General features: G+C 33.4%; 1 protein-coding gene across 1 annotated transcript in view; it reads right to left on the bottom strand.

Moving 5' to 3' along the window:
* Lrrc49 (leucine rich repeat containing 49) overlaps positions 1-14,140 on the bottom strand; it is a 174,688-nt gene that overhangs the window by 56,623 nt on the left and 103,925 nt on the right. Inside the window, 2 exon segments of the mRNA XM_047542463.1 lie at positions 4,782-4,945; positions 9,737-9,820. Of these exon segments, the coding sequence (XP_047398419.1) occupies positions 4,782-4,945; positions 9,737-9,820 (248 nt within the window).

Below are 14,140 nucleotides of genomic sequence, written 5' to 3' on the forward strand. Positions count from 1 at the left end.
TGTCCTTTTAATGTTATCTTTTATTTCTTGAAAATTCTGTTCATGGTCTCTTAATATCTTTCTCCATGATCAGCTTTATTTTCAAGATTATATACTTTGTCTTCATTGCCTCGAACTCTCTTTCAAGTGGTCTATATATTGGTAATACTTTCCACTGAATTTTTAATTTGCTTTTTTGATTCCTTCATTTTGAGGATTTCTGATTGATTCTTTTTCAGAATCTCTGTCTCCTTATTGAAATAATCTTTCACTTTTTGTATTTTCTCTCTGATTTCACTCTTGACATCATCTTTTACTTCATATAACAGTTTATGAACTTTCTAAATTCCTTCTCTGACATTTTCTCCATTGTGTTGTCAATGGAGTCTGTTATTGAGGCATTTTGCATTGTTTGGGATGGTTCTTTTCTTTGCTTTTTCATGTTGTTTGCGTGTCTACCCATTTATCAGCATGAATCTGAAGTAGTAAAGCTTCTATCCTATGAACTTATAATGTCCCTGTAGGTTTTTGGTACCTCACAGATTAGGGGGAGACAAATAATATCAACAACCAATTCAAAGAATATACAGCATTAAACTAAATATGTAGTTCCTACTATGTAATCTACAAAGTTATTGGAATAATAAACAAATGGTATGATTAGCAATTCCCATCAGAAAAAAAACAGTAAGTTATGTATTATGTCTGGCATTAAAATCAAACAACATGTGTCATCTATGACTTCCACAGCATTAATAATTCCCACAGCATTAGTGGTCGAAACCAGCATTATATAAGCCAATTATTGCTAAAAGATGTTAATAATAGAGTTAAATTAAGAGGGAAGAATAATAAGTGGGTAGAAAAGAGTTGGCAATTTCAAAAGGTTAACAGGGAGAATGCAGGAGTGATGTCAGATGTGATGGTCATGAGTGAGGAGGAGAGAAAATAAAAGTAAAAAATTAATGAAAGAGTGAACCATAGAATCTGGCAGTTAACAAAAGAAAAGCAAGAATGAGAAACAAGGGAAACAGACAAATATACTCATCAAAACTCCTAACTCTCAAAGACAAAGAAAAATGACTGACTACCTTCCAAAATTTCTACAAATGAGAAAAAAGAAACAAATATGTATGTGTATAAATGTCCATGAACCATTGACAGAGAGCATGCTTGCACAGATACACGAAAGAGAGAGAGAGAGAGAGAGAGAGAGAGAGAGAGAGAGAGAGAGAGAGAGAGAGATCCTTGAGGAAAAAATTAAGGGATCATTTCCATTGAGGTGGTCAAAATAGTCAAGAGAATATATGTTCACTGTCTGTGCCCAACTATCTTTCTTTCTGTTTCTTCTTAAGACATGTACTGAGCACAGGCATAGGGGCTGTGAACTGTCAAACACTTCCTCTTTTTGTGTTGCTCACCAAGTTGCCAGCTGGAGTTAAAAAATTCCCAGCTTCCCTTTGGGCAGTATGAGGTAGGGTGGGAAAGGAAGTACTTTCAGCTGGGGTTTTGTCTGCCACAACCTGATAGATACACTTCCAGAGTGGGACCGCTACAGAGTTCTGTGAGAAGAGTTCCTGAAGGCGGGGCTTAGGTCTAGTCAAGTCACAGGTGCTTTGTTGGGTGGTGACTGCTCCAGAGATATTAAGTCAATGCACATCTAGGGCCTGCAGTTGCCAATCTCTGCTGGGAGCTGTACCCTAGAAGACTACCTGGGTTCCACTCATGGGGCAGGGAAGCCAATCCTTCATGGTTTCTGTTGCCTGAAGATACTGCCTTTCCAGGCTTATCACGCTTAGTCCCTGAGTGTATTCACAGTCCCCATTCAAATTTCCGACCTGCTTCAACTGGTCCTGCAAACTGCCAGACTCAAAGTGAATGAAGAGTCAGGATCCCCTTGGCCTCTCTGACTTGTATACCCTTGGGTAAAATATCTCTAAGCCTGTTTAGTTCTCTTTCTTAGGCACAGCCTAGGTCACATGCAGGTGCCTGGCACAACCATGTAAAGGGCCCATCTCAGATCTCCTGGTTCTCATAAGCTGCTGGCACAGCAAGGTTGCCTCAAGATGGCTCCTGCATCAGCTTTCCAGGAACAATTGGGAAATATGAGGCATCTTTCATGCACCGTATATTGTGCAGTACAGTCTCTGGATCAACCTAAGGCAGACTGCCCCTCAGATCTCAGGATTTTCTACATTAAGTCTGTCCTTTGTATTTCTCAGCACTTTCCCTCCTTTTGTGCTAATGCTGCTGCTACTGCTAGTAGCTTGGCTTCGATGCTGTCTTTTTTCTTTTTTTATGTACCACAAGTTTCTAAGTCTCTAAGGCACTCTGACCATCCAATATTGAGTTTTAGTGAAACCCCTCTTTCACCCACCTGCCACAGAAGTAGTATTCCTGCTGCTTGAATCCTGAGTCATGGAGCAATAATAAATATGGCTTTCCTCTACTCTGCCATCTTGTGGTCCCAGACTCATCATTTTTATCCTTTGTCATTCCCATTGAGGCTTTTTATTTCTTGTCTTCAACCCCTTACCTCCTTGCTCTTTATCAGACATTGGTTTCTCTACTGTGTTCAAGTTACTATGTGCTTCTAGATCAAACTCACCCAACAATTCAGAGTGTAAGTGCTATCATTTCAGTGTCTCTAACCTCATTTAGTTCCTCAGAATTTTCCTTTAACATTTAAATATCTTCTCACTTAGCCACCTCTCAATATCAACAAGACCATGAAAAATGGAGAGACATTCCATATTTCTTAAAGTATGTTATCATCATAACAATGTTAATTCTTCTGAATAATAAATCAATATATTTAAAATAAGATTCTCAACACTTATTTTATATTTAGATTCAATGATTTTTAAAGTTTATATGGAAGAGCAGGTATGTGAGAACTGAAAATTAAAAAGAACTATCCCTATTAATTATTAAAATTTGCTATAAAACTACTATAAAAGAATCTGGTATTGGGATCAAAACAGATGAGTATATTAATAAAATGGAATAGACAGTTCACAAATATATCTACATATGTACATGACTTGACATAAAGATGGTATTATTAAAAAAGAAAAAATATTTAATTAAGAAAGACTACTAGAAAATTGACCAGTTAATTAAAATAAATCAGGTTAGACCATCATCTAACTTCCTATACAATAAAAGTAAATTCAGTATATTAAAGGACTTTTAAAAATCTTATTAAAATTTTAGGATAACATATGCAAGATTACTTGGATAAATGCAGAACTGGAAAACCTTAAGTAGAAAAACATTTAAAAAATCAGAAATAGCACTTATGCATATTATTTTATAAATCTAAATACATTTAACATTATACAGTGTGAGAGCTCTAACTCAGTAAAATTATATTTTGATATTTAAATGGTGTTAAAAATACCTCTAGGGCTATTTAGAGTTGGTATATTACATAAATCATCAATCAGAATTTCTATTTTTGTTGCCTTATTTCTTTAACTGAAACAGCTCTTACATGTGGTTTCCCAACTGAGCTAGAGGAAATACACTGATTAATATAAAATCCTATAATTAAAATTTAGAAAGTTTGTCTAAAAATATGGCAGACTCTCACTCCAGAAAATATGTAAAACATTATTTAAATGCCTCCAAAATAATTTCCTTTGGTACATTCTTTGCATGTGAATAGCTTAAAGAAATCTTGCTAAAAATCTGAATTGAAAGTCATACTATATTTAGTTTGAAATGTGTTTCAACATTTGGTTAAGGTAACAAAACAAATGGGTTTCATTAAATTAAAACTTAAATATATTTTATCTTTTATTTTTGATTTTACCATTGAATTATGTATATATATATTTAAGTTACATATATATCATAAAGAATATATATATATATATACACACACACAGACACATATATATGCTATAGGCTTTATGTCCCTCTCATTTTCTTGATTCCAATATGCTTTCTTGACAGTAAATTAAATATGTGGAGTCTAAACAGCGTAGTTAGAACTGATCATTCTATGATACAAGAAAAGAGGTGTGAAGCAGCTGGAAGAAACAGATCATATGGAACACAGTTGGAGTAAATAATCAGATTTTATGCTGATTTGCTTACTACTGTTTGCTAATAAGTAAGGTTTTGTGCTGGCTGCTAGGGATACAACAGTGGTCAAGAAAATCAAGATTTCCTTTTCTTATGAAATTTGTATTGACATCACTGATATGAAACAACTAATTGTCAACTAGTTATTTAACTGTGGCTAGAGTAAGTACTAAAGAAGGGGAAATGCAGGATACTGGGAGAGAACAGAGATAACTGATCTAATCTCTGAAGTTAGAGAAGGTATTGAGGAATGTGAGGGTCAAACAAGACAAGGATGGGGAAGTAGGGCAAGGAAGTGGTATCTGGGCAGCAGAAGACTGTTCCTATAAGAAAGGTTCTAAGGTAGGAAGTAAATGGACTAAGAGGAAGTCGGTGAGGTTGCAGCCTCAGAAGGTGGTTAATGGTGAGGGATGGCACTGGTGAGGTGGCCAGAGTGCCTCATAGGATGTACTAAATAATCTAGACTTTTTTCCTATGAAAAATAGGAAACCACCAAAGGGTTTCTTTTTTTATAAATTTAAATCAGGGAAATCTTAGAGTCAGATTTATATTTTTAATCTTTCCATCTTATTAATTTAAACTTCCCCTTTCAGTAAGTTTTCTTATGAAAATTACTCTTTCAGAATAATTACATGTGAAAAGTTTTCCCATCTCCACTCCAAATTCAATTCTCTAAAGACACAAGTATCTTGAAGAATACCACTGCATACCCTGTTTCCTCTGGAAATGCAGAGATGGTGCTTCCGTCACTCTGACAAGGGTCCTGAGGAGGAGAATCAGAATCTTTTCTATCTGGGTTTGTAGAGATATTGGTCACTCGTTGTTGCAAGTCCCACTTTCGAGCTACGTTGTTAATTGTTAATCTTTTCTTCTCCTATAAAAAAGTAAATTGTAACAAGAATTATATAGTGTAAATTTTTGAAAGAGAATCCAAGGAGCATATTGTTGTACCTTCTTAAAACTCTTTTGAAAAGAGACTTCCTTACACATAGCTACCCAATACACATTCTAAAACAAAGTTCAAGAGGCCTATATTTATCTTGTATACCCAAATATATCAATAATGGTCTATCATCCTAAAGAAAAAAATATATACAAAACATAATTAGTACTTAGGAACTTAATTTATTAAAAATAAACATAACCACTGGATAGTGAAAATATACTATCTGAAATTTTAATTTGACAGAAATTTATATGCCTCTGTCTTTAAACATAGCAAGGAAAACTAATAAACATTTAAATTTTCCTACCCAATAATTAGGACAAATAAGATGGAATAATTGCAGTAGCAGGAACTTCAAACCAGCATTTGAAGTTTCATAGTATAAACTGTCATGTCAGAGAAATAAAAAAAAAAATACTGTTTGAACTACTAAAAGAAATTATGGTTGGGCATAGTGGTGCAAGCCTGTAATCCCAGCGACTCCGGAGCCTGAGGCAGGAGGATCATGAGTTCAAAGCCAGCTGCAGCAACTTAGCAAGGCACCTTTAAGCAACTCAGTGAGACCCTGTTTCTAAATAAAATACAAAAAAAGAGCTGGAGATGTGGCTCAGTGGTTAAGCACCCCTGGTTTCAATTCCCAGTACCAAGAAAGAAAAAAAAAATAAAATAAAAGAACAGAAAAGAAATCATGCTAGGCTGAAATTCTGCTAGATATCTAGAATCATTCTGGAAGAAAAGGAAAGAAATTAATCCATCATATGCAACAGATGCTTTACAGTAGTGGTTCTTAAACTTTAGAGTGCCTGAAATCACCTAAAGGACTTTAAAATCAGACTGCTGAATCTCACCCTATTCTGATTTAGTGTCTTTGGACTAGGACCTATGAGTCTGAAGTCTAGCATGCTTCCACCTCATGCTAATGTTACTAGTTCACAGACCTCACTTTGAGAACTACTGACTTAAGACATTAGAGGTCAATTTTCTCACAGAAACCCTATTGAGAAAAGCAGATCTAAGTTACTGAAGGAAATTATACTAGATTATAATGTTTAAATCCCATTTATGGATAAAAAGTATTTGTGCCAGTTAATTTTTTACTACCAAATATTATCATTTTAAAATGGTTAATCAATTAGATCAGGATGCCAAAAATAGATACTTTCTCTTTCTTTCCTATGAATATAATCTTCCAATGAAAAAATCAGCTGAGTAAGATATTCATTGCTCTTATTCGTCTGTTAGGAAGAGTCTCTGTCCATCTCCTCAGAGCCTATATACATGTAGAATAATTATATTTAGTTGTGTCTCTCTTTTTTCTGTATTTCTTTAAGATTCTAGCATGTGTGTGTGGCATTGGGTAGGAATGAAAAGTGATGTGACTTGCTTAATTAAATGAAACTTTTTAAACTTTGTTTCTCTATTTAAAATGTTTTTAGGCCTGGGTTTTTTTTCTTATTATTTGGTATTTCAAATTTGTATAGTTAAGTGGGTAACATTTATTATGTGTATAATTTGGAGATGTCTTGATATTTTATAAATGTCTCCTTATGTAATACAAGTAGGATTCTGCTATTCTACTGTAAAAACATTATCTCCCTAATCTGTAATAAAAAGGCATCTTACTTCAAGGAATTTTACTTCTGTTATTTACTGATGACTATGCCAAGTCAATTCTTAATCTAAGCAATGCTGTTATTTTTACTTAGTGCCAAGGTCACAGGATCCATGAATTTGGCTTTCTGGCTGACAGGGGTTGGCAGAGAATAATATACTTACTGTGGTTTAGATAACAGGGCTTAGAAAAAAGGCACTGAAATAACTTTACACTATAGGGTATGTTAACAAATTTGTAACAAGACAGTCTTTGAAAATGCAAACATTTTCTTATACCCATAAAAAAGTTAAGCTTCCTTTACTTGGGTTATTAAAATCAAATCAAAACCAGGTAGACTAAGAGAATGGATAATTTTATTGGGGACAGGAAAAAGGAGTGTAAGACAGGATTGTATCCTGAGGTCAGGTGGGGATCCACTGGCTGGCCAGGAGGCCACAAGAGGGCTCTAGATATCTACGGAGCAAGAAAAAAAAAGAAAAAAAAAAAAAAAAACAAAGAAGCCAAAGAAAAGTTGGATTATGTTATAGATTCTCCATGGCAAAAGAAGGTACCCAATGCACAGTTTATTCTCAAAGATCATTTAAATATTTGGCATATCAGCTATAATTATGTTTGGAATTGCTAGATTGTTATCAATTGCCAAGTCTATATTAAAGTGACTTAGATGATGCAAAATTTCAACTTCTTCTATTTGAGTCTATTTACAGTCCAGGCAAGACCACACTGGTATATGCCATAAATACCACTTCTCTTCATTCCCAAGGATACAAGAAAAATAGAAAGAAGAGGAACAAGGTAGAAGATGCAGATTTATGAAATCTTGCCCTTCTTTCTACTCAGCCCATCCCATTTTCTTAATGATCAATATGTAGTACTACATGAAAATAATCCTCAGAAAAGGCTAAATATCTGTCATGATTCCAGCTCTGAATGAGGGCTTGAATCCAGATCTACTGATTTCTCACGCTTCTCTTCTTATTAAAAGTAAAAGAGCTAACTAAGTAGAATTAAAGAGTTCTACTTAGTGACTTTTAAGGAAAACATTAGCTGTTTTCCAACATTTTCATAAAAATGTTCCAAATATTCTTTTAAATGTTTGCTAAATATTTAATGGTACATTTCCCCACACGCTGATGCCAAGAAGCAACTGAATTGGGTATATAACAATTTTTTTCAGTTGAAAGGTGAAGTCAAGTATGATTTGGTGCTATCGGCAATTCTACTTAAACTGGAAGGAAGCCTTATAGATAAATAATTAACAGAATTTCTTTGTTCATTCTTCCTTTCCATACTCTAGAGCTCATACGAGAGTGTTCTATAAGTCTGAGATCTTTATTTTCTGAACACATGTATGCACGTATGTTTTTCCATTCTTTCATTTATTTACTTGTTCACTTATGTGTCTGGTAGAAGCAACCGCACGATAGGGAATACTATTTTTTTAAATGAACATGCAATGGTAAATCTCACTCTTACAGATTTTTAAAAATACTACCAATGGCTTTATTTCCTGTAAACCAGGGTATTTGGGGCCAGCTCTTGAGGATATTTCAATATAGGAAAGAATAAAGTTCTGTTGGCTGAATCAGTAAAAAGGCAGAGATATCAGAAGAGGGCTTAGGCATATCTAATTAATGGTATAAGGGGTAACAAAAATTTGGAAGGACTCAGAAGGTTAAAGATAATAACAGGTGAGGAAATTAGAGCACATTTAATAATGGTAAACTCTGGTTCCTCTATTTTGATCTTGTAATCCTGGGTTGAAAGGGTTTGGGAACAACTTCTGTTGTTAATACAGAAATCATTTTCAGAGTAAAACACAGATTTCAAGTGTACAGTTTGATCATTTTTTGACAAATGCATGTACTTGTTTAACTCATATCCCTATGAAGATAAAGAACACTTCAATCATCCAAGAGAATTCTCTGTTTTGCTAACCCTACTTCATAGAACTATATGTACCTACTAATAATTTTTGGTATTCTGAACATCATTTTAATTTTAAAGAGAAAAATACCTAAACAGGATAAGAATGAAAACTGATAATCAGGATGATAGCCTTAGTTTTAGAACATAGTCCAGGCAAATCCTGTCTTAATAAAACTTAATATAGAATTTTTTACAGAAAACATTTTATTTAAGGAAAATATATCCAATAAGCTCACTCACTTAAAGCAGTTTTAAAACAAATTTTCATTCCTAAATTCCTCAAAATCTTTACCACTTCTATGGTAAAGGAACAAACTGAGAAAATTTTAAATTTAAACATCTATACATTGGGGATTGCAATTTCTTGGCAATTTACTGAGGCCCTAGGCAACCCACCAAGACACTGTCTCAAAATAAAAAAGTAAAAAAGCATTGTGGTTCAGTGGTTAAGTGCTTCTGGGTTCAATTCCTGGTACAAAAAAATAAAGCAAAAAAAAAAAATCATTCAAAACAAAACATGTAGCAGAACTCCTCAAAAATAACAGTAAAGCCATGTGTGGTGGCACATGTCTGTAATCCCAAAGACTCAGGAGGCTTAGGCAAGAAGATTGCAAATTCAAGGCCAGCCTCAGCTTAGCAAGGTCCTAAGCAACTTAGAGAGATCCTGCCTCAAAAAATAAAAAGGGCTGGGATGTGGCTCAGTGGTAAAGTGCCTCTAGATTAAATCCCCAGTACCAAAAAAGAAAAGAAAAATCACAACAAATATATATATGTACATATATACACATACATGTATCAGTTAAAAAAATACATAGGTATATCAGTAAAGATGACAGTATTATAGTGCCATTCAAGTTGAAATTGCACATGCCAGAGGATGGACGCACATGGTGATGCACTGGTTTAAAACAAATGCTGTAACCTCTATTATATTTATTTTTCATCTTTCAAAATTTTCCAGCTCTTGCATTTGTTTTATAATGTATATTGTAATTACTAAGTGCAGGTTTATTTATAGATAGTAACTTATCTAGGAGTGCTTGTTTACAAAAATCATACTACTGAGAATAATGCACAATTTAAAGTTTAGAAACCAATCTTCCAATAGATAAGCTAGCTAGTTCAGTGTATGTGCATGTGTGCACACACAAGAATGCAGGTAGCAGAGAAAATACCTTAAGCAAAGATTGTTTATGACTTTCCCGCTTCTTCTCTTCCTCTTTTTTGGCTACTACAGATGCCATACGCCTTTCTTCTTCCTAAAAAAGAAAAAAAAAAGTTTCGCAAAAATACGATGAAATATTTAATCATTTTTTAATGTTGAATATTTTTGGTCCTCAAAGTCTGATTTTTCTTCTTAAGGGATACGCTGATTGCTAACAGAAAATAGGTCCTCAAAGAAAAAGTATGTTTTTCTTTAGTTTCTTCTTCCTTCCTAATCCTTAAAAAAAATGTATTCTTAACTCTACTCCAAACTCTACAGGTAAGATGAACCTAGGTAATTAGTACAAACAAAGAAAAAAGAGTAGAATAAAGGAGGAGTCTTTTGTGTATTTTTCTTTTTATAATTTTCCTTTGAAATTTTGTCAATCATACTTCAGTGAAGTTGGAAAAAATAAAGACTATGAAATATATTACTGTTCAGTTCACAAAATTAAAAAAAAATCAGTCATAATTCCAATACTCTCACAATTTCTATGTATAGGTTTGAATATTTTACAATGAGTACATTTTATAAAGTAGTAACCTGTTGATACAGATTGTACCTTTCCCCCCTGAAGAATGTCAAATTTTAATAAATTTTAATAATTTAACTTTTTACTTTTCATTACCATAAGATTTATAGGTAGTAAAAAGATGTTGTAATTTGAGAAAACAATTTCTTCTTTCAAGATAAGCTTGAAAATACCCTCAGAAAAACTATAAAAAGTAACTTGGTACAACTAAGTAACTAAGCAGTACTCTCATAAATGAAATTAATTCAATGGTGGGGGTATTCAACATTAGATTACACATAGTTGAAGAGAGAATCAGTCAACTGGAAAAAATTTAGGGGAAAATTTCCTATATGCTTTCATAGTACCTGGTACCTCCATCAAAGCACTTAACTTGCTACATTTTAATTATCGCTAGCTCCATTCTTTCTGCCTCCTGCCCCATATGTTAAGCTCTATGAATATATCAGACTTAAATATACATTAAAGGAATGAACTATACATCTTCACATATCAGTTCAAGAATTTCCTAAATCTATAACTGATAATCATATGGTAGACAATTTCTAGGAATTTTAGTTATGTTCGTATATTGACTTCCATAAATGTAGTAATAATTTACATTTCCTACTAGAAGTGAACATTTGATTAAAACCTGATGGGCAGTCAGAACTAAAGGCATTAGCATAAAAAGATATCAAATATTCCTGTATATTCCCAAGTTCAGGTCACACTGTGAGATAGTACTTTTTGCCCCCTGGAAGATAAGTATGGCCATATGACTCACTTTGGCCAATGTCATATAAACAAAAGTAACATGTATTTACTTCTAGATGGAAGTTTTCAAAGACAAGTATGACGCAGCTGTTTTCTCTCTCGCCTCTACTGTAGTAAATAAAAGAAAGTTCCAGATGGGGGGTACTTGGAAAGCCTGAGCCCTCCAATGACAAAAACTAAAAACAAGGATCCCAGGCTACATACCATGGACAGATAGATTATTTTAAACTTGTTGATTTAGCCCACTGCAGTTAGAGAAGTTGATACCAAAGCAAAATCTAGCCTGTCCTCACCAAGACATATGTTATAGTAGAATTAAGGAAGGTCAAAGCAGCTATGAAAATATATTCCACAAGGTGAGCCATCATACTTGTTCCTGACTTAAGATAAAGACTTAAGATAAAGAAATACACTTAAAAAATACACAAAATACACAAACATAAATTATTACAGAGTTAAAAAAAGAAAACTAGAAAAGCATTCACTAGAAGATTCTAATTTCAGAAATGAGGAAACTATGCTCTAAGAAGTTAGTAACTCATATGAGGTCACACAGTTAGTGACAACATGAGGATCAGAATCAGAAGCCATGTCTTGCCATGAAAATTGTAGTGTATTTTTATAATAAAGATATATTTAAATTTTTTAAAGTTAATTTTAGAGAGATGAAAAAAGTGAGATCAGAATTCATCAGAAATCTGCCACATGATTTAGTTGTTTTAAAGGGAATGGAAATTCAATGTGAGTTTTGACAAATTTCAAGTGCTTTTTCTCAAAATGGAAGATAATTCTTATTCCTTTAAAAAGCTAAATAGAGGTAATGAGGAGAAATAAACTGAATAAAAAATTCAGGCTGGGTGCAGTGGGACACACCCATAAACGCAATGGGAGGGGCCTGGGAGACTGAGGCAGGAGGATCATGAGTTCAAAGCCAGCCTCAGCAAAAGCGAGGTGCTATGCAAATCAATGAGACCCTGTCTCTAAATGAAATACAAAATAGGGTTAGGGATGTGGCTCAGTGGTAGAGTGCTCCTGAGTTTAATCCCCAGTACCAAAAAAAAAAAAAAAAAATTCAGAACTCTGATTCTTAGCATTGCAAAATAGCCGGTTTAATGATTCTATCAAATTCTTTTATACAATAAATACTGATTTGGTAACAGAGTATAACCTATTTCAGAACAAACTTGAAAGAGCAAAAAATATACTGATGTTCAATGTTGAATCATCTATAAAATGTGAACCAGAAACAGATTGGTTATTCAAAGAGCCAATTTCAAGCAGTACTGGAAACTGTATGGATCACGTACTACACATACTTAAGAGATGATTTCATCAGATTTTCAAAAAGAATTTCAACTTCTATTAAAGGCAGTAGAGCTTTAAAAGGAAATCTAAATCTTGGAAAACTGGGTTTTTACCAATCAATTTAAATATTGAGTGTTTTAAGGAATTTTTACATTGATGGCTGTATTTCAGCTCAAATAATTATAGAATAACTAAATTTAGAAATAAACCTTTACTTATGAAGATAAAACTATAAATCTGTTTGTAAGACAGGAAAAAAAACCTGTAAAATCCTGGCACCTTCATGATAATAGTCCAGTCCCAATGTCTGGGACAAAAGCCATATCCTTTATGTAGCAAAAGAAAGGGAGAAGATCAGGACCAAAAAAAAAAAAAACAAACAAAAAAAAACTACATTTTTTCTTAGTTTAGTTTGACTATGAAAACCAATATAAAAATAATTTTAAGTTAATTAAGTAGTGCAATGATTTAATAGGTGTTTGATAACCTAGATTATACTTTGCTAGCAGATTATTACAGCTCTAAAACGATGTATATATTATGAGAAGTTTTACTCCAAAATAAATAGTAGTCCTAATATAGGCAGCAATTTATTCTGTGGAATTTTCAAAAGTACGAGGCAATGCATTTTTTAACCACATATTCTAGAAACAGCCATTGTTTTCCTTGAATGTGCAAAAAAATTGAAACATTTTAAAATCACAAGTTTTTTGTTCTAGAAGAGATAGACTTATTTTTCTTTCACTCAATCTCTTTTAACAGAGAAAACTGATTTTTCCAGTGTCATAGGTAGTGTTAAATAAAGATTAGAAGCCATGCACCTGATGTTTACCAGGAGGAGAATTAGCCATCAAAAACTAACAGCTGAGGGTCAGGGGTTGAAAACTCAATAGGTTATGCTGCTGTAACAACGTCTAAGGTGACACTGAATTATAATAAGAAAAGTTTATTTTTTGAACATGCAAATCTACTGCAAATGTCTTCAATGTAGTGGCTAAATGTTCTTGGGTGCTATTATCAATAGCATCTTCAACTCAATATATATTTCCATAATGACCACCACAGAGGAAGAAAGCACAGAGAATCATGCATTGGCTTTTAAATAATTCTGCCTGAAAATGAGATACAGTACTTCTACTCACATTTTATTGGCCAAAGCAAGTTACATGGCAACACAAAACTTCAGAAGGGAGGAGAAATGCCATATTTCCACATCAAAAAGGAGAGGAGAACCAAATCATCATGTGTTAGAAATGTCTACCGAAAGAAGAAACCTACTTTTGTCTGAAGTGAGTTATTTCATTTTTTTGAAGGGGCAAACTGTAAACATGTTTATATTATGGCAACTAAATGTGGATTTAAGGTAGAAACTCTGACATTTTTTCTTTCAGAATTTTGAGAATTGTGAGAATTGTGCCTGTATTCCCAAAATGCTGCCTTACAAATAAAAGGAAGAAAATTCTACTTCCCAGAATTTTTTTTATATAGTGGCCCTTGTTCTAGTTCCTCAAAATGTGTCTTCTTTATTTCTCTCTCTCTCTCTGTCCCCCCTACCCACCCCAAAGTTGTGAAAGTAGTTAAAGGCCACAGCATTATCTCCCTTATATCTTCTCCTTTGTTAACTAATCAAACCAGCTTCCCTGGAAATGCTCAAATTATTGTTCTCCTCTAAAACTAACAATAATTCAGGAGTAATCTGATTATTGAAGAAAAAATGGGATGACTGTCTTCATTTCCCAATGTCTTTATTTCTATAAATGAATATTATTTTAAGTAACATTA

Source organism: Sciurus carolinensis, chromosome 2, assembly GCF_902686445.1.
Source record: "Sciurus carolinensis chromosome 2, mSciCar1.2, whole genome shotgun sequence".
Lineage (NCBI taxonomy): Eukaryota > Metazoa > Chordata > Mammalia > Rodentia > Sciuridae > Sciurus > Sciurus carolinensis.